This window comes from Larimichthys crocea, chromosome VI (assembly GCF_000972845.2).
Source record: "Larimichthys crocea isolate SSNF chromosome VI, L_crocea_2.0, whole genome shotgun sequence".
NCBI lineage: Eukaryota > Metazoa > Chordata > Actinopteri > Sciaenidae > Larimichthys > Larimichthys crocea.
Genome location: NC_040016.1, coordinates 9580381 through 9607696, shown reverse-complemented (window position 1 = coordinate 9607696; position 27316 = coordinate 9580381). Strand labels below are relative to the sequence as shown.

The 27316-nt window shown below is 39.2% G+C and overlaps 1 protein-coding gene across 1 annotated transcript in view; it reads left to right on the top strand.

The window, feature by feature from the left end:
• Positions 1 to 27041, top strand: part of rad18 (RAD18 E3 ubiquitin protein ligase) — a 29123-nt gene extending 2082 nt beyond the window's left edge. Inside the window, exons 3-13 of the mRNA XM_019263462.2 lie at positions 1346 to 1407; positions 1543 to 1613; positions 5591 to 6021; positions 7617 to 7716; positions 9699 to 9886; positions 10329 to 10399; positions 10801 to 10861; positions 15425 to 15556; positions 17564 to 17684; positions 21272 to 21316; positions 26764 to 27041. Of these exons, the coding sequence (XP_019119007.1) occupies positions 1346 to 1407; positions 1543 to 1613; positions 5591 to 6021; positions 7617 to 7716; positions 9699 to 9886; positions 10329 to 10399; positions 10801 to 10861; positions 15425 to 15556; positions 17564 to 17684; positions 21272 to 21316; positions 26764 to 26863 (1382 nt within the window). The 3' untranslated portion in view covers positions 26864 to 27041. The remainder of the gene's footprint in view (positions 1 to 1345; positions 1408 to 1542; positions 1614 to 5590; positions 6022 to 7616; positions 7717 to 9698; positions 9887 to 10328; positions 10400 to 10800; positions 10862 to 15424; positions 15557 to 17563; positions 17685 to 21271; positions 21317 to 26763) is intronic.
• Positions 27042 to 27316: the final 275 nt, after the last annotated feature.

Genomic DNA, 27316 nt, shown 5'->3' with positions numbered 1-27316 from the left:
TGTTCAGATTTGATGAGCGACAGCAGGGAGTTATCTACCTGTAGATTAAATCTAACATATTCTTTGTTTACATTTCATTTGCAGTTTGCTCCTTGTGCATCAGAAAATTCTTTCCTATAAGTTGCAGTGTCCACTTTGCAATACAGTAAGATGAACTAGACTTATAAATGCATGATTATGCCCTTCACAGGCTCATTGCCTCCATAAGATCACTTCATCACTATTTATTTGCAGAGGCAGATTTCCTTCACATCTTGCCTCTTACTCTTTTCTTTTAGCAAACAACAGAACAAGATCTAAGAAACAACCGTTTATTGGACGACTTGGTCGCAACCTTAAAGCTACAAGGAATGTACAACAGAAGTAAACTGGGTGTGAGTAAAGTACCTTCTCTGTTAATGGACCTGGGCATCACAAGTCGCTAATTGAGAATGAGGGTGATTCAATATGCATATAACTATAAGGCTGTTTTACTACTTGCCCTAACCACATTTGTCACACACAACATGCGAGCAGTCATGGATCTTGATGCTAGAGCTGGCTTGTTGGTCTATTTGCTATTAATCCAAGTACTTGGGGGGGGCCTTTTGAACACAAGCACAGACAGTCTAAACAATTACTTTTGCCCTCAGAGATGGACCAAAAGAAAATGAAAACGGTAGAGCAGGAAATCAGACTCGCTCCACAATCCTTGTAAGACTCCTCTAAACATAGTGTGTCCCCCGCCATCGCTGCAGTTTGTATCGTGATGTTTTCTAAAGAAGCGAAGAGGAAAACACTTATTGACAAGATTACCGTTGGTCCACAAGGGAACCAATTTCAGTTCACCTCAATTTGCCAGCATTACTGAAACACTTATAATTGCCGCGTAATCTGCTTCTGATTTAAGGGTTTCCGAAAATGACAACTTTTTTTGAATATAAAAAAAAAGCAGTGAGCGACTCAAACAAGTGAAATGCAGCTCCTGAGATCCAGAGTGGTACTTTTGAACTTCATTTTAAAGCAGCGAGAGTTGAATGATAATTAAATTCTTACACTATGTGTGTTAGTTATGTTAGTGTTGATATCTTTATCCCTCTTGTCTCTGTGATAATGACACCGAATAGCTTTCCTTACTTAAGTTAAAGCAAGTTTATTTTATGTGAAGGCATCTTTGCCTGCATCTGTTTGTGTCCATAGACTTTGCAGGCTTTTGTTTTTTTTTGTATTTGAGCGACAGCAGCTATCCACACTCCTCAGATGTGGATTACAGTCGTGCACACTCTCTTACGTGGATTGTTCAGTAGGGAATTATCTACCTGTAGATTAAATCTAACATATTCTTTGTTTACATTTCATTTTGCAGTTTGCTCCTTGTGCATCAGAAAATTTCTTTCCTATAAGTTGCAGTGTCCACTTTGCAATACAGTAAGTATGAACTAGACTTATAAATGCCTGACTATGCCCTCATCAGGCTCATTGCCTCCATAAAGATCATTCATCACTTTATTTATTGCAGAGGCAGATTTCCTTCACATCTTGCCTCTTACTCTTTTCTTTTAGCAAACAACAGAACAAGATCTAAGAAACAACCGTTTATTGGACGACTTGGTCGCAACCTTTAAAGCTACAAGGTAATGTACAACAGAAGTAAACTGTGTGTGAGTAAAAATATCAGAACCATCTCTGTTAATGGACCTGGGCATCACAAGTCGCTAATTGAGAATGAGCGTGATTCAATATGCATATTAACTATAATGCTGTTTTACTACTTGCCCTAACCACATTTGTACACACAAACATGCGAGCAGTCATGGATCTTTGATGCTAGAGCTGGCTTGTTGGTCTATTTGCTATTAAATCCAAGTACTTTGGGGGGGCCTTTTGAACACAAGCACAGACAGATCTAAACAATTACTTTTGCCCTCAGAGATGGACCAAAAGAAAAATGAAAACGGTAAAGCAGGAAATCAGACTCGCTCCACAATCCTTGTAAGACCTCTCAAACGTAGGTGTGTCCCCCCGCGCATCGCCGCAGTTTGTATCGTGATGTTTCTAAAGAAGCGAAGAGGAAAACATCTTTATTGACAAGATTACCGTTTGTCCACAAGGGAACCAATTTCAGTTCACCTCAATTTGCCAGCATTACTGAAACACTTATAATTGCCTCCCGGTAATCTGCTTCTGATTTAAGGATTTTCTGTAAATCAAATGGGGATTTTGTTTTCATCAGCTGAGGTCATTCGCCGTTCTCCGTGTATTACACACCGTGTGTGTTCCGTAGCTTCAGGGCTGAAATGTTTTCATTACATCAGGATGTAGGTATAGGGAGCAATGTCCAGAGCTGGTATGAAGGACATTTCTTGGTACTTTAAATTAATTTATTTTGGTCTCCTGTGACTTTTATCAGCGGAGCATCCTGTTCTTGGTGGTATTGCGATAACAAAAGTTTGGAGATTTCAGCACAGACCAATTTTCTGGGTTTTTCTAAATCCAAAGTAGTTGATGGAGTGAATGCCTGCTAACAAACAGCACTTACCTGAAACAACGGTCCTCCTTTAATTCACCTCAGTAATGAAACAAACTCTAGTGAATCACTTAAAAACATGTTGAAAATGTCCCGAGCAACCATAAAAAACTGGAAACTGGAAACTCTTCAATTGTTTCCTTCCCAGTTTTGGCGACGAAAGCTTTGTCTCTGTTGAGCAAGTCTGTTACTGGTAGCTCTGGTCACATGGGTGCAGCTAGCCACATGCTTGCACTCATTGGTTGTCTTAGGTAGACTGATTAATGTCGACCTATTTTCCTGCACAGCCCCAATTGTTCTGTAAAGAGAAATTACCTGAAATCTACGATATCAAAATACAGTACGTCATCCCGTTCTCTAGGATCATTTATCCCTGTCAGTTTAAAGCCATAACCTCTTTCTTAGCATGCAGTCCCCACTCTGTATCCTCTGTATGTTAGTCTTTCTGTTTCACTGACGAAATACCAGTTTCAGGATCCATGTTTTAGTGTGAGTTATGCCTATATATATCTGTCGAGACAAACCCATACTGAAACCATCCGAATTGTGTCGTCAGTGTCTGGTCTAATGTCATTATAAGGTCTGAGTGCTGTTATTGGCCAATAAGCCGCAACGTTTCTCCCTTTCATCAATCACCTCAGTGTTATCAACACTCTGAAAGGTCTCTCTTCCAAAACGCAGACCCTGTTATTGTCACCGCTGTTGCGAGTGAGTGGCTTTACACCGCCGCTCTTTCCTCCGTTTTTTAATTTCCTGTCGTCTGGTGATGAGCATCTGAAAAATGGGATTCCTTGATAGGTGACTCAGTTATAAAGCGACCTCGCTGTTATGTAACAAAAGACTTGTCTCAAGCGCTTGTCTACACAGAATCACACAGGGAAGAATATTTAGATTTCTTTGGCATCTATTCATGTGGGTTTCGACGTTTTTTTCTGCTTTAGCGAGGATTGCGTCTTTGAATGGGCCACTCACATTTCTCACTGTGAAACTGTGGAAAATGCTGCACTGGAAAAGCTGTTTGGCTGATGGCACTAATTTACAACCATTATACTCGTTGGGCCTATTTCTCTAGCAAACCATTAGCTGTTATCACAGTGCCACACATTTATATCATCACAGTAACCAGCTATAGTTTCTCTTTTCAGCCAGTAAAATCATTTATTCAGGTAGAAGTGGAGCTTGTACACTGAGACATCAGACGCTGCTATAATTTAATCACAAAGTGCACAGTGCCCTTTGTGGATACAGTGCACATTTTCTTCTTGACCTTAGTGGTTTTATTTTGTGATGTCAGTGTCGTCATACTTTATCCAACTTTATATCATATTTATGTGTTTTAAACACAATAAGCTCAAAATATGTTTTGATTATACAGTATATTTCTCATTGTCATCAAAGTATTGTATGCTTACTTAGTCAATAGTGGAACTATTGAGATATATGATATATTGTGGTTAAAATAATCATTATGTGGTGTGTGCCAACAAATATGTGTTTTTTAAGGTCATTAACATCAAGCTATCCTTGCACTTAACACCCGTTTCTAGTTAGAAAAGGTTATTCTTTAGGTGGAAGTGGAAATCAATATGATGGAACAATTTAAATTCAATTAACGTGTTTTAATTTAAGCAGTTGGTATTGATTTGCTTTGGCTCTTGCAGGTGTAGACCTGGAAGATCAACAAGACTTCTAACAGACAAAGTTTCCTGCATTTTATATTTGAAGAGTGGTTATCAAAAATGTTTTATGGCCTGGTGCCAATGCTGAAATAAGGCAGTATTAATTGGAATGGGCGCTCAGTTACTGTCCTTTCCATTAAATTCTTAAAGCATTGGCTGATAATGGTAATATTAATCAAAACATTTAAATACCTGGGAGATAAAACATTATTTAAAGAGGTGTTTCTTTTTATGTGTTACTTGACTAAAAACAGTCACTTGAAATTGAGTTCCTTTAGCTCTTAAGACTTCTTTTGTGGTTGTGTTTTTGTCATCTGAAGTAAACATGCCTAAATTTTATTAGCCGAACGGTTACAGTGCATGCCCGTAACTTCAATGTTGCGATCAAAAGAAAAGATGAATAGAAGTAACGAAAATTGCCATGCAGCAGTCTAAATCACAAAATTTGCACGCGAAAGCCTCTCATGATGCAACTATGGTGTAATGTCTGGACTAAATATATAATAAATCTCTAAAAAAAACACAGTCTGATCCTTGAGACTGTGTGTTTATCTATGGCAACAGCTAGTAAAACCGCTGCGGTTCAGTTGTATTTAGAACCATTTGACACAGGCCTACTAAAGTGATGGAAAAACCCGTCAGCTCAAATGAGGCAGAAACCGTTAAAACTAATGGGTATAATATGAAGTCAGGGTACATTTAAATCATCCAGCTTGTGTTGAGTAACAGTGCAGTTATCATGAGAAAGTATACAATAAGATACAACTTTACATGTGGGACTAGGTTCAATAAAAATATGAAACTAGCAACTTTTATGATTCTTACCATCTCCAAATGTACCAATAATCAAAATAATTTGCTGCAATACAAAGTGACAAGTATTCCGGATACCTGGCTGTATGCAGTGCTACAGATTAACGGTGGTGGGCGAGCATATTTCTTCAAGATATTTGTGCCTTTGGCATGCGTGTGCGTGCATGTCTGCGAACCTGGTCTAGTCTAGTAAGCACAAATAAGTTTTAGATACGGAAGGCAGAACATCACACACCTCATTGGTTCCATTTTATTGCCAAGTAATGGCCCAGCTACAATTTGTTTGCTTTCCACATTTCCAAGACTGTATCCAAAGTGTCTACTTCTTCTCGCTCAGTAGAGGAGGAGTGAGATAATTGAGCAGGTGCAGTGAGTCAAAAGGGCTCGTTTTACTTTCAGCTGGATTTATTGGCACATATCGCACTTCTCTTTATATGTTGGGCTCAATATGGAACCTCCACTGTACTGACTATACTTTATTTACAGACATTCTTTATACTTTATAGTTTTGTTTGTCTGTCTGCATGTCTAAATCATGTGCAGCATCTCTTTCATTCTCATGCATTTTGCCTTTCTTTCTTTTTTTTTTTAGGCAGCAGTTGTCAAAAGTAACTTTTGACTCTCCTCCGATTTCACCAAAGACTCCAGCTTCAGCTGTCAAATGCAGAACTCCTAAAGAGAGGGGGCAGAAGTGTACCAGCTCAGTTTTAAATCACTTTTTCCAAAAGAGGCCAAAAGCATCTCCCGCAAAAGAAAGCCAGCATGACAGTTCTGTTGCTCAGCGCGTTCAGCGGGGGGAAATGCAGACTGCACGCACCCACAATGCAAATGACGCCGACCTACATTCAGCAGCCGCTCAGCTTCCCGTGGTTGTGAAGGAAGAGCCGATGGATGTGAAGGTGGCATCCATTCACAGTCTGATGTCAGCCAAACAGGAGGACACGGGCGCGCACACTAATAGCAGTTGGGATGAGAAGGCACATTCCTCGTCACCACCACAAGACGTAAAGCCTGTAATCAAAGGTGAGGCCTTCCCACTTGTAGATTAAGAATGCTGTCCAGTATGAATGCACTTATGGTTACATGGCTACAGAATCTCCACATGGGAGACTTGTTTGGTTTATAGTTTGATCAGTTCTATACCTGCAAATCTCTTTCAAAATAAACTTGAGATGATTAGATTAGATTTAGACGTGTTGATCTACAGGCAAAGAATCTAAAAGCTGCAGCAGTCTGAACACGTGCTCCACATACAGACAGAATCGTCAGGCTTCCATACAAATGCAATGCAAATTTTAATCAAAATTCAAGAAAAAAAGAGGAAAGATTTGCATTTCCATCCATTACCATCATGCAATGTCATATTTGGTTCATCAGGATAAACAGCTAGTGGCTCTAATTCTTCAGCCAGGTGCCATTACAGCGTTGACCTAATTAAATGAGCATTAGACTAAACTCAAGCGGAGAAAAACAATGAAGAATGACAACTGACATATGGGATTTATGTTTATTTCATGTAATAATTCAAGCTCCACAGAAATGTGATGTTTGCCACCTAATGTGAATTACACATGTAGCCTTTCCTGCATATTTAAAAGGCTTTGTGTTCAACGCTTGTATCAGTCAACAGTTACGGTAACTGTGACCCACTCAACATAACTAGGTCATATTAACCTGTTACGAGTCATAAATCACCTTGCCCATTTATTTCCCTTTCTACACATCTATGAAGTTGTCACGGCAGTGCTGTGGAGAAATTGCTGGAGTCAAAGGTCAATGGTGAGGTCAGGAGGGAAGAAAGTGTTCAGGAGCCTCTGATGTCTTATGCTGTATTATTTATTGACACTTGGCCAAGAAGAATTAGAGACACTCTCATAGTTCATCAGAAGTGCCTGAGTCTGTCTCACTTTCTGCCCAACTCATCCTGGTGGATCGACTTTAAACCCCAAGATAACACCACAAATACTATACGCGCAGAATTAGTCAAAGAGAATGTATTTATTCATGCAGGTGTTATTATCAGCATATTCTAGTCTGAGACACAGATGTTTGCACAGATTGGACCGTCAACAGCAAGCTATCTATTATGACTAGGAAAGCAGCAATAGGTCTCTTCGGCCCTGGTCACCACAGTGTTGAGATAGACTGGCACCTGCTGTTCCCAACCAAAGCCAAATCACTAATACTGCCGAGGACCTCAAGGCCCACACGTGACCTCGTGTAACCTAAGGATAGAAAATTCCATAACAGGCACTAAACTTTTCAGGCAGCTCGACATCAGAGCAGTGAGGCCATGTGTTACTCACTTGACTGAAGCTAACTATCTAACCAACATACAACAGACAAGCAGCAAAAACAGAATTTAGTCGACCTGCAGCACCTTTAGTCAACATGTCCTTGTACCCCAAAACTCTATACACTCTCTATACTTTAGGCAGTATCCAGTGATAACATATGCCTTTAAGGCAAAGGACTGCTTAAGGACCATATCAATGTAATTGATTTTGGCGGCTAGGGGAATGGTTTGAATTGGCAGTGAGTCATAGGACCAAAACATTGGTTTCTTTTCTCATCAAGCTATTAATAATAATAATAATGTGTGTATTTTTTTTTTGCAGTGGATTGCCCTGTGTGTTCCGTAGGCGTGTCGCAGCAGTTCATCAACAAACATCTGGACGCGTGCCTTTCCCGAGGAGAGAAGAAGGAAAGCTTGAGGAGGTAAAACACCCACTTAACTGATCACCTAAATGAAGGATCTCCGCTGCTGTTTGCTCAAGCTTTAATGCTCTATAGGGGAGGTGTGATGAATGTTAAAGACAGAGATTTTTCTCAAGATTAGAAAGATGAGAGAAGTGGTGCAGTGTGCATTGATCTTTGTCACGGCGTCTATTTTTTTCTTTTCTTACTAAGGCGGGCACCAAAGTGCGATTTTTATTTTTTTTCCCGAGTGTTGTGGGTTTTAAATGTAAACAAAATGTCGGGAGAAGCAGAGGTTTTAAGAGCAGTTGCATGTGTTGGAACTATTTCAACAACTGTTACCGCACGCAGCACTTGAAACATCCTGGTTACACATCAAGGCTCATGTCAAGAAAAATGTGTTTAAGATTTATCTATATAGGGATGGATACGCTCACATATGTAGTGGGTTTGGATTCTGAGACGATGTAAGAAGAAGAAATATTCAGGTTTATATAGTCCTTGTGGTATGTAGAGATGAAACCTGACCTATGCCGCCTCACTGTGGGTTTAAGTGCAGATCTGAGTTAAACTGAATATGTGGGTCTTTCTGCTGTCCATTCTTTCCACCGCTTAAGAAGATCAATTTTTTTACTGAAAGTGCCTCTGCATTTATTTCTAGATGGATTTCATAATTGAAACTTGAAGACCTTTTACACCTAAACCATTCACTAAATCTTGCAGATGACTCGATCTGTGACACAATTTGAGGGACTGATGAATTTTAAACTTCGATACAATATAAAAAAAATTATTACAGCAAAAAAAAAAGTCAGTTCTTCTTCTTTCTTTTTTTTTTTTAAATTAACAACCTGCCCAGTGCTTGTAGAGAATAAATGAGTGAATACATGTTGAAGATCCATTTGCGGTGTTTCCCACGGAATGACCCCAGTGTAACTTGGGTGGGTTTTTTATATTTTAATTGAATACATTTCCATATTTCTTCTACGTAGGTTATTTCTTATGTCATCATTTTAATTCTCCTCACAAGCTTCTTTAACCTGCTCACACATACACTCTGTCTGTTATTGCACATACACACCAGCTTGGCATGCCTCTCTCTGTTTCTCAGTCTCTGTCTCATATAGGAATAGCAGTACTTTTTTTATAAAGTCACCCAAAGTCACCAAATTTACTGAATGACGTCAGCACCAATCAGTTGTTCTCAGTGTCATTTTACCTGGTCTGTGCTTGAAAGATACAGGCATGTACCAGAACAGTGTGTTCATGTCATAATACCAGATAACGTTTCTCTTTCTCTCTGTCTCTGCTGCAAAACATGTGTGACCAGCAGACTGCATAAAAGGACGAGGGCGAATTTTTTTTCTTGTAATGAATTACAGATGTCTTTGTTCTGATTGTATATCAGTTTCATTGAATAACTATGTCACTTTGAACACCATCAAATGTGTAAGTAATGATGATTATATCGCTTCAACCGCGCGGTGTTGAAAAAGTATCAATATTTTTGACAGCCATAGACTGCTCCTTTTTGAGTAGCCTTTGAAACTTACTCACTCCAGAGTAATTAACGACGCTAGCAGCAGTTATGAAGTTCTGGTAATATTAGGTCATACTTGTGTAGCAGTGTAAAATCTTAATCTGGTGAAGACCTTGATGTCATAATGATGAATAGCAGAAGTTTTAATATTCTTTCCTCATGTAGCCAGTCTGCATGAGGAGGATTTCCTCTTGCTACCAAACTTCATAACTTACATTTAATGTCTTTTTATTCGAGACCAAAAATAGGGCATAGCAAAAAGAAAAACATCTGATGTCATTGTATGATGTAAAACAGGACTATGGATGATGTGTGATACATTTGATGATTTCTATCATTCTTTTCTTCTTATGATGTCCAAGTAGAAGTTTATTACAGCTGAGCACATAATCACCCCCCGTCAGGCATCATCAGGTAATATCTGCTGATGAGTGAAATAAACTAGTCGACGTGTCTATTGCAGCTCCCTTGGCAAGGCGAGGCGTCCGATGGCAAAGCTGGTGTACAACCTGCTTTCCATGCATGAGCTGAAAAGAAGGCTTAAGGAGTGTCACCTCTCAGTGCAGGGCTCTCGAGACCAGCTCATCAAAAGACACCAGGAGTTTGTCCACAGATACAACGCCCAGTGTGATTCCCTAAACCCCAAATCAGGTGAGGTTTCTTGGTTTATTATTCCATAATGGTGATACTGTATTTAATGTTGGCAGTCATGGGCGAGTAGCATGTGCTGCTGGTTCTTGTGTCTGCATCACTGGAGCGAATAAAAACCAATTGGATTATTTTAAAAACTCCACTGAAGTGCTGTGATAACACAATGATGCAGAGTAAGAAAACTAAGTAGGAGAGTAAATGCGCCAACAAATGTGCACATGAAGCAAACCACCAAATGACCTTTTCTTTATGAGACAGGAACGTATAACATATATAAACACATTTGAGGTTACAGGTTGTGTTTTTCTTTATTGGCTTCTCCAGTAATGCCTCAATTTTGAGCAGTGTCCTCATGGGTCAAAACCTTTTTTTATGTGTTTGATGGCACAATCATATCAGTGATCTCAAGGGTAATAAAGTTTTTTCTTTTCTCGGTCAACAGCTGAAGATATTGCCAAAGAGTTGGAGGCCAATGAGAAGATCAGGAATCAACTCCAGGGCAAAACCAAACCCGTATGTACTAACTTGAATAGTTTCATTATTTTTCTTGTTAATTATACCCTGTGGAATATTCTTTTTTACCTCTAGTGGTGCTGTAGATCAATGTTTTGATGGGGAGTGCTCCCTTTTATTGACTGTTGGTGGTTATTATTTGCCATGAAAGCCTGGAGGTAGGTTGAAATAGAAAACGTAGTCAAGTGTTTGTTTGGCTTTAAGGATAAATCGAGGGCATTTAGTTGAGAAACAATGAGAGTAAAAATGTTAGAATGAAAATGTCACAGACTAATTTGGACTTTCTATTTACAGTGGGAAAACGGTTATTAATTGCTGCCTTAAATCAAGTTTACAGCAATTGCTTTCCAATAATTGCTGTAATATTGCCATATGTCCTTGTCAATCCAACTCTCTTGCAGGTCATGGTTTTTTCAAAGAATCAATCTGAGAAGGAGATTGATGAAATGCATTCAAATTATAGTAAGTGATTTTTTTAAAAACCTTTTTTTTTTTCGAACAATGTGTTGACAACTTGGTCCGACTCATCAAGCCGACAGCTAAAATCAGTCAACCAAAGTAAACCGATGAAGCTGTTTTGTATCACCGTATATTTTTTGTTAAAAGGTGCATTTAAACAATGTTAAACGTTAAGACTTGGCTTTGCTGAGGGATAAACTCAAGCCTGCCTTTTCTTAACCACCATGAAATACAAAGCCTTCACCGTGTGTGGAAAAATCAACAAAAACCACCAAAGAAATGTTGTGCTCTGAGGATTTAATTAAAAAATCAAGTCTTTAGAGTACATTTGGTTTAAATCCAGAACATTGTTTATCGGAAGAAAAGGGCACATTTTATTACAATCAGCTTTGGTTGCTGAAAACATAACCCGTACAAATGGCTAAACTGTGTCCAAAAATGGATGAATGCTATCTGCTGTGGAAAAAGATGTACTAAAGTGTATGCGTTTCTTGAATACACATCAGATGAAAAGAGATGCAAAATGTTATACCAGAGAGATGGACCACTTCGCTCCAAAGTATGATTTTGGCTCAGAACTCTAGTTGAATTGATCAATTTTGTGTTCGCTTAAAAAGTTCGAGCTTTTTTCCTTTTTACTGTCCCCATAGCACTTAAAAAACGAATATTGGACATCTCTTCAGGGTTACTTTTTCCTTTCTGCTAGAGTGGCGCACACCATGGTTCGATTTAGGGCTTCTCTGTCGAGTCCTGCTGTTTGGCAGAGCTTAAATCATATTGAGTTCATTGCTTTTAAAGACAGGCTAGTCAATATAAGCAGGCAGTGCAACAATATATACAATGTTTCTCAATGTTTAAGGTATGTATGAGCCAGCTTCAAAGAGGGATATTTCATGCAGAACCACGATTTAGGCAAACAGCCTCCATTAAAGTAATCACACAACTTCGACTACCTATTACAACTATTTCCTTATGTTACATATTCCTTTGCCTTTGACCTTTTTATTTAATTTAATTCAATTTCATCTTATTGCACTTCATTTTCGCTTTAATTGCCTTTTTAATTTATTCTTTGTCTTATGTGGTGCTCTGGGAGCTGTACAGATAAAGTTTGCCTTGCTCGCATGAGAGGAGAACAGGAACAGAGGGCAGATTTGATCAGTTTCCCTCAAGAAATTTTTCTAACAGAGATGCAATATTAACTGTTCTCTTTGCCTGAAGCTTTATGTTTTATTACATGAGTGTATTCATTTCTTCTGACATTCTTTAGACAAGACTATTCACCGAGGCAGCAGCCCACATACTGCGGGAAATCCTCCTTGAACCTACCTCAAACTATCAAATGACATTTTTTTTTTAATTTGTTATTTATTGCTCCCCGAACAATGCAGGACACAAGCGTGGGCTACAAAGGTTTTAGAAATGTTGTCTCAGAAGTAGAGGTCTCCAACAGCGTCTAAAGATTAGATATATTTTGGCCGTTTTAATGGCACCCTGTGTGCTTTATTTTTTCCACTCTTTGGCTGCTAGTTCAGTAGGAAAATCTACTAGCAGAGACCCGAATCTTGCTTGAGAGTTAATCCATCACATAAGCTGCAAGACATTATTTTTGCCATAGTTGAGTAATTGTTGCAGGGTTAATGCAGCAGAGAAGTGGAGACTGCCCCTGTGGAAACTGAAGAGGCAATATTCGCAGTATTGCATACTTTTGTATCTCAAAATCATTCTGATCTTGCATATTCAATGTTTTACCCAGCTCTAATCTCGATCTTACTTCATTGAGTCTACAAGCCTTCCATTAGAAGTCTCATATACCTTCCAAAACACATTACCAGAAGCAGAAAGAAAGAAGTGCTGTGTTTTTAGTGAGTAATTTAGCAGCAAGGGGTGGAATGAAAATGTGAGACTGATGAAGCGATTTAGGTTTTTGCCTCAGTGTAAATAATACAGATACCATTATTTTGACTTGTAGGGTTTCTTGACAATTTAAGTGTCTGTCTAAGACTTTTGTTTTTTTACTATTTGCTGTGAGCTCATAGATAATAACTGTGGCTCAGGAGGTAGAACGGATCGTCCACTAATCCGATGATCGGCGGGTTCGATCCCTGGCTCCTCCAGTCTGCAAGTACTCTTGGGCAAGATACTGAACCCCAAATTGCAGTGTAAATGCATATGAATGGTCAACTCCTAAAACTGATGAGCAGTTGGCACCTTGCATGGATGAATGAGCAAATGAGATATGTACTGTAAAAGTGCTTTGAGTGGTCGGAAGATAACAAAGTTGCTATATCAGTACAGTCCATTTACCATTTAACTTTAAGACAGATGCATCGAAATCTACACCAGTCTGTGCTTTCATACTCGGGGCAGTGGTCAAGTGGGAGCACCAGCGTTAGAGAACATTATCCAAAGTCATGTTGTCACGATCGAACGTGATGAAAAGCTTGTTGGAAATAACTCTGCGGAGCTAACTTTGAAAGCGGTTGAAAAATGGATGTGACTCATAGGAGGTATGTTCTATAAATAGCTGGACTCCTGCGATAACCTCTTGATTTATCAGAGAAGGATGTGGATGACTCACACTGCCAGCATGGGGAATTGTGAATGAGCAGACAGGAAGGTTGAAAGCATCATACGCACCGGCACACACAAACCAAACGTACCGGGCGCTCGCAGCTTTTTCTTTATGTGACATTATGTTCTTTTAGTGTTAACTCAATCAGTCGCTTATTATTCAGAAAACATCCTCATAACCCAGAATAACTCACGTGTAAAAAGCTGAAGACTGCCTTGTGAGACAAGCCTCTAGAGATGTGCTTCCTAACTGTGGTCATTGGAAAAGAAATGTGTTGTGACTGCAGTTACATCCTCAGCGGCCACTGTAATACTTTACCCAATCCAGAAGGAATGTTAACTCAGTTCAACCCAGACATACAAACCACATTTTTAGACGTGAATGTTAAATATTGTATCCAAACTGTCCATCATTTGCATTGCAGAGCTACTTGACCTGCTTTACTCACCACAGTTGTGTACACACGAGCTGCTCTTGCATCCACCGAAGCAGAAATGTGAATATGTAGTGAATGGAAATTAAACTTTAGAAGAATTTAGGAGGTCTCAGTAGTGTGTACTTGATTGACAAGTGTGCTCCTGTCCATCAAAGTCAGCAGCTGGCACTCGCCTCAGCCTCACCTTTACCTTTCTTAAATTTGGACTTTCCTGCTCCAATAATTGACAAACGGCTGCAAGGTAAAAACCTCAATCCATTTTTCAAAACAATCTTTTTAGACACCTGAGGCGATGTGTCATTGTTTTTTGTGTGGACTGTATTTAACAGAGTAATTAAGACAGTTTGGGTACATTCATTGATATTCATTGTAAGTGGTTTTCAAGATTCAGTTAAAGTTAAAAAAAAAAAGTAACCTGGCTGATATGCATCTCACAGTGATGGAGTGCATTGTAAAGTCTGTGCAGTTAAGAATAAAACCCTTTTTGGATTTCTTTTTGAAAAAGTAAAACTCATAGCCTGTAGCAGCTTTGATGGAAACATCTAATTTAAACACATAAAGACCACAGTACTGTTTGCTGTTACAAAGGGAGCAACTAATAAGGACGCAAATAAACAAACATTTAGGCCTCCAAGTGAAATGAAACTTCATTGTTTATATATTAAATTCTGCTGTTGTCAGTCATGGTCTAAAAAAAAAAAAAAAAACTGTCCATAGATCTATCAGCATGTCTTGAATTTTTGTCTGTGTCTAACTTGCAATTTGCATTTTTTTTATAAACTTCAGATTGGTTAGAATGTACAGAAAATCTTATTTAGTACATCATTTTAAAACTATTTTGTGAAACAATGGTCCTGAACTAATCACACTATTAAGTGCCAGTGTGATATTTAGATCAGACTAATGTTAATTGCAGTATTCAGCACAAAGAGTTCTTACTTTCTCTATCAAGTCTCTCCTTGTTCTCAGATCTTTGTCTCTAGGAACATCACAGTGTTGCCGATACGCTTTCAAGTGGTTAAATCCTTTTTAATTTCACTGACAAAACATTTCACATTGTTTGCAATTGTTTGCAAAGACTGTTTGGCCCTCCACCACAGTAGTGAAAGGGATCTCATCTTGGAGCTTGGATCTGTTGAATAAATCCCTGTATTTTCCCCTAATCTATACAACATTTCAAGGTTAGACCTTGTCATTTGTGAATTGAAATACTAATCTGACTGGCCTGACGTGTTACAGATATAGTTTTCACACAAAGAAAAATGAGCCCACGTTCATTGTTTATTATGTTTTCCCAAACAACGTGCCGTACAGTAGCCTAGTATACGTCCAGTTTGGATGCACCGCATAGTGAGCCCTACTTGTTACCTGTTTTCCACCCACTACATACATCAAGTCGACTTAACATGATTAGCAGCTGTGTAGCCCTAACCTTGAATGATGAGATGTATTGCATTAAGCTTACTGATGACTAGTCCATACCTCAGATACTACAGACCATGAAAAATTCAGTCCTTATTAACCTATTCCACCATATATACTATTTTGCCTGCAGGGAAGCAGCACAGCAGTGACTTTTCCCGCCTGATCGCCCAGGTTCGAGGTCGCCTAGAGACCAGCAGACCGACTCGTATCAAACAGGACGTTATAGTGGAAGGAAAGGATGCACCAAAAACGCACTGTGCAGGTACTACAGCACTCATTAACTTTCTCAAGGAATAAAATGTACGCTAGCCACAGGAGACTTTTAAGTCGCTCTGATCCCCATGGTAACCTGCCTCGGCGAGTGCACCCTGTGTCCTCACAGAATCCCTTTTCTCAATACTCAGAAATATCGCAATTTAAATGCTGCGTGGCAGGTTTGCTTTTCTAACAGTATGCTAAATAAGCCGTGTGATGCAGCTTGACGGGGTGTCAATACTCAGTTTGATGTTCATGCTTGTCTAATTCACAACATGATTGTCGCACACATCTGGCAAGGGTGAATAAATATATTTCAATAGCTGTAATCAATGTCGGTGTCATTCTACGTCTTATGGGAACTAGTGGGAATGCAGAGAACAATTTACCAAATGTTAAAGAGGAACTGCAGAGAAGGGGAAAAGGAACATAAGGTGGAAAAACACCACTAGAGCACCTCCAGTCTTGAGATTATACTCTAAGTTGGTCATTTATAACGGTGCTTTTCAGTCTTGAAAATTAGTAACATTGTTGTGATCTTAAAGACTTTCCTTTTTTTAAAACTTGGTCAAAGAAAATGAAGTTGTTGCAGCACACCTGTGCTCATCTCCTCAGGTATCAGCAGTTTATTCAAAGTAGTTGCCCTCAGCACAGCGCATCTGTGGCAGTGAAACTGTAGCAGCTGAATGTGAGAACAAATGAAAGTTAGAGCTAAAAACCTCATTATTGATGAGTACAGTCAGCATTTTGCATGCTTTATATCAAAGATTTTGATGGTGCTTGCAAAAGTTTGCTTTTATAGCCAAAGTTTTCAGCCTCCTAATCAGCTATGAAGAGCTGTATACTACTATATAATATATACTTACTACGTATCAGCAACTAATTAAAGACCAATTAAATCTATGTAACCGTTCATAGCAGAGGGAATGCAGTTTAAGGAGCATTGAGGTTTGGAAGTGACAATGCTGCTGCACTAGTTTCTAGCCTCCATTAAATAAATTATGATTATATGTTTTCCAAAAAGAAAACCAGAAGTTGTTCTGGCTCTACTTACTTAACTTCTTCCAAGTTCAAACTAAAGAACTTCTCTCTAATGATAACGACATATTTTGTAATTGTAAGACTTAAAGCGGCCAGAATCCAATTTTTATGATTATGATATGACAGTTTTAAAAACAGTGTTAGAAAAGAAACCTACAGAGATTTATCACCTGAATCTGCAGCTCTCCGAAGCTTTATGGAGCTTTAAAGTGAGTTCCAGCTCATTGTTTAGCTGTCCAGCTGCAACTCCACTGTTTTGGTTTACCCTCATTGCTCTCATAACATTTTTTTTCGGGTTGTAGCAGGCAGCAGTTTTCAGACAAAAACGCTCTAAAAACACACTCTGCTCTACCTGCCAAGCACCAAACAGCAGATTGACAAAATTAGTGTCTAGCTGGTAAACATAGTTGAACATTTAGCAGTTAAAGAGCCAGGTACTACCACCAGGAGTTGATAGAGACCACATGCAGAGCTAAAAGAGAGCGAATAAAGGACTTGCATTCAATAGGCAGGCAGAAACACAACCTCAAATGAATGATCATCTTAATACATAACAGCTGAATGTGTAGATACGCAACTCATCACCTTGATATGTCAATGTTGTGTTCGCATCTTGTTTCTGCTGCCCCCAAGAGGCCAAAAAAAACAGTTACTGTAGATTTAAAGCATGAGGAACTGAATTAGTTATTATTATAATAGTGTTTTGTACATAATACTCAAAAGACACAAAAATACCATGATACTATCTACAGTGTTAGAAGCTAGGTATTTGTGACAGTACCAACAGTCTAATATCGACCTTATGTCAACACCTACCATTAAGAATTAGTGAAAATCTGGTGTCCAGAAGACTAGGATGTCTGGCGCATATATTTTATGCATACCCCTTCTGACAGGTAATTTCTTCACCGTTTGATTCATCTCTGGTGTCTGACATGATGATGTATATTTTTCTCCTTTCCTTCATATCAAGTTGCAGAGTCACAAAGCTGCTTCGTGATGAAGTTGGAAGACGAAGAATCTGACAAGGAGAAATCTGTGAGGAGAATCGAAGTGCCACCCAGCCCGACTTATAGTGACGTGTCTATCAGCAGGTGAGCCTTTCGATAAGTGGGGACACATCCTGATTCACTTATAGTAGGTGACGCCCTCAAAGCTTCTTGGAAAGAAAAGCGAGATTCTTGTCTTTGACAACTTTTCTACAGTTTGAATATGACTCAAATTAATTTCAGTGATAATGATGCAAGATGGGTTTGAAACTCTGTGATTTGTTTTTCCTGTAACCCTTAATTCATAAATCCTCGAGGACGTTAGTGAGTATTTCAGGGATGTGATAGCATTAATTTCCAAGTCTCTTGTGTGGCATTCATAAGACAGCATTGTTATAATTACGTGATTAATTTAATATTTAATTAGCATTCCATATAAACTCCATCATGGTGATGTTCATTATTGTGGTAACCCAATCTGAGTTAATTACATTCAGACACAAATCGGCTGCTGCTTAGTCTGGCAATAAGTCTCACATTATACCTCCTGCGAATTGAGCTAATCCTCTAAGTATAAAACGGCATCAAACATTACATTCTCCATCATTCCCATCAGATCTATTCACTATATTGTTTTTAGTCAGTGTAAACCTTTGCGATGGCAACACATCTTTCATTTAAAAACAGGAAAGAGTCTGAATCATGCACGGTACAATACCGAGGACTTCAGTTTGAACCTTGTAGATTCTCTGCAGGAAAACATCCTCCGCCACCCTTTGTATTCCCCTCCTACATTCACTTAACCTTTATTGAACCATGATACTGCACAGAGACACAGCTTCCTGTGTTGTCTAAAGAGGAATACTTTATAACTTCCGATTCTTTATTTGATTTTCTTCAGGTGAACGTGTTCGCAGAATCTTGGAAGTTTGTCATGTATTTCTTATTCAGTTGCAAAAAGCGTATAAAAAAAGTTCAAGGATGATGACACACATTAGCCGCTCTTATGTTGTGGTTCAGGTATTTTTTTTTCCCTTTGACAAAGGCTGTCAAGGCTGCACCTGGTCACATTAGATTTGGCTGTTTTAATAAAAAGATTCAGCTATTCATTCCACACTAAACTCCCACATCAGCCCATATTTTCTCATGCCATTCTTTGTCATCTGTGATGTGAGAAGCATGTGTCAGAAGAAGTAAAAGTTGCGTCCTGCTCATTCGGTCATAAAATCCCAGTGTCTCTCCTGCCGACAGTGCTGACAGCCAGCGTCAATAACAGTGGACAGCAGCACAGAAGGTTGTATCACCTGACTTTACTTACGGTCATCCCTGCAGCAGGGAGTGTGTGTCTCGGTGCCCTCGACGTCCATCAATGTTTGTCATTTTGAAACTCTGTCTGTGAAGTCTAGAACCTGCCGCGCTGTCGCTCATGCGCTGCCATATGCACAATGACACTAGAAAGACACCTAGAAATCATGCGGATGTGCAGTCTGAGTTTAATCACAGTGTTGAGCGTAATTGTTCTGTCTCTAAATAAGGAGATGCAGCCAAACTCTACATCTGGGACACAGGAACCAGACAGGCTCTGCTGTCGCACCATTAAAACTAATATTGATAGCCTGTTGTCTGTGCTGTCAGCAGAGCGCCACAGGAGCCAGACAACCCTTCATTTGTGAAGAAGGAGTCTGAACAGGGGTTGCCACTCATAATCCAGATCATTTCTGCCTTTTTTTTGTTCAACCTAATTTATGTACCTGTAGCTTGTTCTGAGTGCTTGTTAAAAGAACCAAACGTGGCTCACTTGTAAAATAGATGGTAACACTGACAGTTGCAGAATCACGCCCTGCAGCATTGAAAGACTTTCTTTCCTTGTCCTTTTCTAAACTTTTAGGTTGGTCAAGGCAAATTAAGTTGCAGCAGCACACCTCTGGAGGAGGTGTAGTTGTCCTCGGCACACTGAGGCCATGAAACTGCTCCTGTCTCTTCTGACTACATGCAGCATATTGCATACTTAATATGAAGAGTATTAGATGTGCCTGTGCATGGTGGCTTTAATAGAAGGACTCAGAGTATGTTCTGGGGACATCTTGAAAGTGGTTGTGCTGCTTTGCCAGCTGCTAAGCCTCACTGAATATGATAATATCTATAATAGCATGATATTATTGTATCATTTAACACCTCATTGGTTTGGTGCTCATACTATGTGTAGCTCTTACGGGGAAAAGCTTAAGCAGTTCTGACAGCCACTAAGCAGAGTTGAGAGTAATTATGAGGTGGTGAACACCAGAACAAATCTGGATTTTACTGATACTAAATAGCCTTTTGTTTAAAATTAAATGTGTTGTTGATGTCTTGCTTGGGTTAATCTGCATGAAGATTGAATATTACATTATCTTTGATAGGTGAAGGATGAAAGGTCATGTTAAATTATGATTTTCTCTCCTGGTCTTTGTACTATTAACTTGTTTGGTACACAGAGGTCCAGATGAGTTTTAACAACTTGAACAGTGTAAATGAGCTGGGGGAAAAATGTGGCGAAAAACAAGAAGAAGAAGCATCCCCTTTTTAATTTGACTGCATCAGCGCACATGAGAATGAAAGCAGCTTTACGGTAGACACCGAATTGATTCAGCACAGCATGTATGCATCGGCGTACTCGAGGCATAAGGATAAATTGTGAGACCTGGTAATTTAAAAGACTGTAGCTGTTTGTCCAAAGCTACATGCTGTTTTTGTGGGGAACAAATCTTTTATCAGTAACAAAAATACTGTACATTTACTGTTAATTCACAATTACTTTGGAAAAAATCACGTGTTCGGCTCAAGACCACAAAAAGTCAACAACGGAGTTGCTTCTCACTTGTTTACATCCATTTAGCCAATTTAGTGTTTTTGCGTTGAGTCCTCCCTAAAATACGTGTTTTTAGATCATTTGTTATTTATTTTTTTTACGGACTTTCGACAAAAATTCAAGCTGCATTTTTGCCGAATCCATTCCACTGTTGATTTAGCAAAATGCTAAAGCACATCGTCTTAATGGAGAATAATTCATCACTAAAATCTAAGATCACAGTTCACCTGTCCCTACAACCATCATACTTTACATTAGGGGCGATGAACCTCATTCTCTTGATCATAAAAATACACATTTGCAGACTCCAGAGTGGTTTTTAATGTTTTGATTTCATATAAGGCATGCAATGGGAAAATCTTGCAATGTTTTAGAGAACTACACTGATGGTGAGCTCCAAATCTCACAGACTGACAGCACAAGGGGGAAAAAAGACTTCTTATTCTCTTTTATATATGTAGCATGACTTCTTCTAAAGTGTTTGCCTGAGGCATCCTCATGCAGCTATCACTTCTTAGTAGCGGGAACAATGAGATATCTAAATCTGACTTGAGGAACATCCTGGGCCATGATATTTTTCTGCAATATGTTAATCTTGTCAATGGGGTGACTTTTCCACTCACAACTGGGTTTTTAGGATGTGTGGTACAATAAAAAAAACACCTGCTCACGTGAGTCTAAAACCATAGGAACCAATCATAGATCACAGAGCATCACAGTCTAGAAAGGACTTTTGTGTTCAGGGCAGTTACAAACTGTTTTTTTTTTTTTAAACAGAAAACACCGTGTATCTGTGAAGCTTTGTAAATAATATGTTCTCCCTTTCTCTCTTCTCCTATTACAGCTCTGTTTCAGACATCTTCGGTCCAGAGCCCGCCGTTACCTTTGAGTAAGTGATTCATTCCTGTTGTCAAGAAAAGTAATGACATTTTAGTTTTTTTTTTATGCTAGAATCACTTTACGGTCTGTTTACATTTCAAGGAAATGCATGCTCGTACATAGGTGGGAAGTCGACACACACTTGCTGTCAGCGCTGCTGACTCCTTTTGATGCAAGTCGATAAACACTAGACATGCATATTAGACATAACACCACCATACTACCCGACCACTCGGATAACTCTTGTACCACTTAAAGCTTCTTGAAGCCCACGCATTACACAAAAAAAACAATAGCTATAATTTCTTGTAATTTATTTCAACAAGCATCAGCTCTCGGACCATTAATATATGCTAAAGTGTAGTGTAGAGGAAAAGGCTGGGCACTCACCTAATCCCCTCAAGGGCATAACACACACTTAAGAGATGTCCTCCTTTTATTTTTACAAAAAACAGCAAACAAACAAAAATATGCTCATGTGCTTTTTATACATCTGTAGTGTTGTGAAATAGATTGATGCATTATAATTGTGAATTTTCTCAGACAGTAATCATAAGAAACAATGTTTTTCTCTTTCACATTTGTCTGGTGTGGTATGTTTTTGGCGTAGCAAGGGGAGAGACAGAGAAAACGCGTTTCATTTATGTGTGTGTCGACTTATATGAATTTGTTGTTTCAATGTATTTATTTTCTTTTTTTCAAAATCCATCAATATAAAGTATTACAGCATTAAACCAAACACACATAATGCGCCCTGTCTTAAAAGGTAAATCTTGCAAGAGCAAGATTACTTAGATGTGATGTATCCGCAATGCCGAGCCAACTTGGCAACTTCAGGGTACTTAGTCTAAAAGTCCTTCCTCCATGCAAGTAAATCTGCATCCAGCCCGTTGTCCCTGTGTGAGGCGATTTCCTCCTGAATGCTTGCACACGATGTCTCTGATTCCTCGTGTTCAGCTGAGGATGAACTGAGCCTTGGGCTTCACTGAGTTGACCCTGCAAACATGACAGATAGTATATGTGTTTGCTAGTTTTCATCCAGTCTCTAATCAGTGAAAAAAGAGAGCGAATAAAATCAATATAAAACAATATCTTTCATTTCTGTACTCTCTTTGGTGAGATCACTGAATATTTATGACGACAGGCTCCCTCCGGGTAAGATAGGGACTTGAACCTTGCGTTCAGGTCTGTGGCTCTGTGCAGATAGTCCTGACAATCAGGGTTTGTGTATTTGCCTTCCAGTGAGATGGCTGCCTTGTCATCTTTGATGCTGAAGCTGTCCTCAACTCTTGTTGTCGTGGATTTCAGTATCGTATTTATCAGAGGGATGATCAATGGCACAAGTGGGATGTCTCTGTGCTCACGAGGGTCATCGCAGTCTTCAGAGGTTTGAGAGTCTTAACGAGCTCCTCTGCCGGTTTTGCCTCACTGTCAGACGAGATGCTGATGTTCTTTACATTCTCCGTGACATTCACGCCCATCAGGGTCGAATAGATGGCAGCCCGATGTTCCACGTAACGCTCCAGCATGTCATATATGGTGTTTTCCAACGAGTTGTGACATGTTTTAGTTTGCGGACAGGCAATTCCAGCATCGGCCAGGTTTTCAGGCCATGGGCAGCTGATGTGCTGATGGAAAAATGTTACCACCTTCCTAACCCTCCCCATGGGGTTGGATACCTAGTTTGTTGAGACTACATTCTTGGCTGCAAGGTTAACAGTGTGTGCAAAGCACCCAATCTGTAGTCCCAGCATGGATAGGCTGTTTAAAATGCTGTGGGGGGAAAAAAAAAAGACTTCCTTTTTCCTACCCGACTCTCTCCTCCTTACACTGTGAACAGACACAGAGGTTACGTCTCTGCAAATGAGTCATCATGTTAGAAGTGTCACAGCTAGCACAAGACACACGATGCAGTGTTTATACCATACGGCACACCAAGACAATGTCAACCCGCCCTCCTAATTGTGCTCTGTCCTATCCATATGCCTTTTCCAAGACTAACAGACTGCTGCACATGACACTTTTTTAAATTAAAAATACAAACATGTCTCAACCTGTGACTAGCAACCCAAAGGTTTGGATTTTTTCTGAACTGTTCCATCCCTAATATATATGTATACACATATTAGTGTATTGTGCAGCGTGTTATACCAGCTAGAACCCTGTTCTTTTGTTGAGATGCACCTATTGTCACAATAAAACAAGAGGTCTGCGGTAGTGTATGTCCTCGAACCTCCCTTTTTTTTCTAGATGTTGCTCTTCACTCACAGCTGAAGTTTAGACAGGTTGTCCTCTGTGACCATATAGCAATGTTTCTCCTTGAGCTTGTTCAGGAAATTCCCTTGTTTTCCTCACGTTACTGTTGTCAACAAACCATCTTGAACAGTTTGTCTTGTAGTTGGCGTCTCTGAGTTCCCGGTGATTAAAACAACATCCGGGGAAAGATGATTTTTATCCTTTAAATTGAGCTATGTCAGCAATAAAGGTAATTATGCAGGGAAAGCTGTGGTCATATTTCATACCAATTAGGGCTGTGTCAAGTGGGCTGAACAGTGAAATCTATAGTGTTTTTGGAAGACTCTCTGAGTTCTGTTTTTATCCTCCAGTTTTTCTTTATCATTTTGTTACCGAGCTATTACTGCTGTCATCCTCCGTCGAACGATTTTGACAGCGCAATAAGACAACCACACACAGCTCTTCACCCTAGAGAACTCACAGCAACAACTTTGCTGACCCAGTACTCATTTACTTGCAAACTATGCACTGAGAGCTTTTGAGATACAGAAGGTGGTGCTGCAATGCGTACACAGCATCTTCTCTCCTCTCCTTGTCTCCTGGTGGTGTGGCCTTGTACGGTCTTGTCATTGGTAGGACAAACTAAAGTCAATCATTATAAATGCATTTTAGCATTCCTAAGCTGTTCAGACAGCATGTCTCCTTCACTTCTTTTTTTATTATGGACCGGGGTTAATTTGCAGATTTGCAGATGACGTCCTGCAGTCCATGTTTTGTTTTATTTTTTCATTAGTCTGTTCCAAGGACATAACGTGTACACACCACTCACAGAAGCGCAATGTATCTGAATGTGATTTCACCATGTGCTTTTTGTTGATAATTAAATCTCTATCCATCCGTCCGCACAGCACTTTGCTGTATGTAGTCGTAGTACACTAGTAGTGTTGGGCCTTCCACATCAACTCAATGGACGCAAGCCAAATCTGCGCTTGTAACAAGTGTGAAAAGACATTTTTATTTTATTTTGACAAAGCTTCATCTCCATCCTCCAGCATTTGTCTCTCCGGCCGTAACGACAAGTTTCACTGTCGACTGCTTCGGTGTCTGATCTACGCTTTGCACAGAGACCAGCTTATCAGTTATCCACTACACTTAGATGTCTCCACATCCCTCTATTGCCCACATGTGGACATCTGACCCAAATTCCTGTGCTGGAATTTTGTTTTTCCAGTCCAGATAAAGAGGCATTAGACTTTGTCATTGGCTGGAGTGTTCAGATCATCTGAAGAGAGCCCATCATGTGACACTCCTAAGTGGTTCCATGTGTGGTTTTACGGCTCCCCTTTGACTTCGAAGCCATGTTATCTGACCATTTCTTATGGAGGCGATCTCAGTTCGTCAGGGGTGATTCAGTAATGGTGCTGTAACTTAACACTGCATGCTGAGCTGTGGTGCCCTCCGGGGGCTCGCGTGGTTGCAAGACATATTGATGTGGCAGAAGGTAATCCATAAGGGGAAAACTGACATTCAGTGCTCAGTCCAGATGTGTTTCCCTCACAGCGACAGCGAGGTTTCCTTCAGAATAAAAATTAAGAATTGTAATAGTCTATTTTCTTGTTACACCAACTGAATCGAAATATTAATAATAAAGTAATCTCAGAAAAATCAATAAAATGCTATAATATGCATAATCCTCAAACTGTAGATTTAACGTAATGTAGAAACAACAAAGCGTAAACACTTGTTTACTTCAGGTAGATTTCATTGCATTCATCTCTCATACATGTTAAGAATTACAGCAGTATTTTTACTGTTTTACTTCGTCATACTGTACTGTCACTAAACCTGTATGAGAAGCATTGAGTGTGTTTTTATTTTACATATTCTGAGTGACTATACTGTGGTCTGTGACTCCATGGTTTTCATTTTCTTCTGACTTTCTCATCATTGTCAACATACCCGAGGAGACGATTGTCTTGTTCCGTGTTTACATTCAGCGATCCACACAGTGTGAGCATAGAAGTCAAAATCGTGAAAGTGTGTCTACACAAGTTTAGCTGACTGAAACCGTTGACTTTTGCCATCTATAAAGAAGAATGTCGTATTCTGGTTAAGAACGGTTTTGCTGGATGGACAAACAGTAATGTAGGACGTTTGTTTTAGCATAAACTTAGTTTTTTCCTTTTCCAAGTTCCATCTAAGTGATTTTTACCAGATTACTTACTGTAATGTATTTTCTAGACTGATGTCAAGGAGCCAGTTGGTTAAGTCAAAATAATTAGTCTGTCACATCAGCAGCGTGATAACCAAGCATGAATGCACTTGGTTGTGTAGATTCCTCCGTTTCCTGTTAGTTGATTGCAGAATTTATCATCATCTATAGCATCTCCCCTGTGTTTTTGGTGTTAATTGGCTTCATGAGCTGTTGGTTACATACAGGCAATCCTGCTAAATACACATTCATTTCAACTTCTCTGTTGATATGTTTGATTTTCCTTGAGAGACTTTACCCACAGAAATGGTAATTGTTAAAATAATCATGTTGGCAGATTCCAGACCATAAATAATGAATAAACCCGCGAGAGGCCGTGGTGTATGAAGTGATTTTAGAAAAGCAGTGTTCACTAAAACCTCATTAGCTGTTCTAAAATCTAAAATATACCACAGCTTCGCATGGCGTATTGCTTTTATATTACGGTACATACAAAGTGCATACAACTCGCAAGGTTTCATAAAATAAAAACAGCAACAAAAATTTAATAATTTGTTGATAACAAACAAATAAATAAATAAATGGAGTTCTTCAGCGTCATTTAGCAGAGCGGTTGCCAACACACAGACAGTGGAAAGCATGCTTTAAAACTGGATGGATTATTAACATTTATCTGGATATTGTAAATTAATGGTGCAGTTGTTGAAGTAGTTTTTATTTTTGTTAGTACTCCTCTTTGTGGTACAGGGGTATTTGACCCTGGACAGGAGAGAAGAAGTATTAGTTAAATTATTTTTTTTTCCGTATTGATCGTGTGCCAAGCAGCTGGTGTGCAGTAAATGTGCACAGCAGTGTGACAAGTAAGATAGGACAGACTGCACCTGTTCAGATGAGCTTATGTGTCAGTGCAGGGTGTTCTTAATAATGTGGTACTGTAATGTGCTAGACATGAAGCTCAATGTCAGTCTTTAATTTCTATTATCTTCCATTCACAAAATGTCCTTTCACAGAGACACACCGAGGACCCCTGTTCATAAGCGAACATCCAGCTCGAGAGGAGACGACGCAGCTTCGCCGCCTGTGCTTGGAAAACGCCGGCGTAAAAAGTAACGAGAAATGGAGGAGACCAGAAGATCTCTCGTCTCTTTTTAATCAGAAGTTTTGACTGACTTTGAAGCATATCAAGAAATGATTTTTTTTTTATGCACATTCCTGTCCGGCATTTCATGACTTGCACTGTTGACCTAACTTACTACTTCTTGGTATAAATAAATGTTTCATATTTTCACATATTTTGTGTCTTGTGATTCACGATGAGCTGTGAGCTCCAGAATTCCCTCAGATTACTTCAGGAAAAGAGGGCTATGAAGTTTAAACTGTATTTCATTTGGTGAAGATTGAGTTTCTACGTTTCAAAATCAGATGCGACTTTTGTATAAAAGCAGAAAAAGCAGAAATAAATATAATTTCTAGTTGGAGACACATTGTCCCAGTCACTATCCAGTTTTCTATTTGTATTACATGTTTTTAATGTAATATACAAATGATAAAAAAAAAATAAAC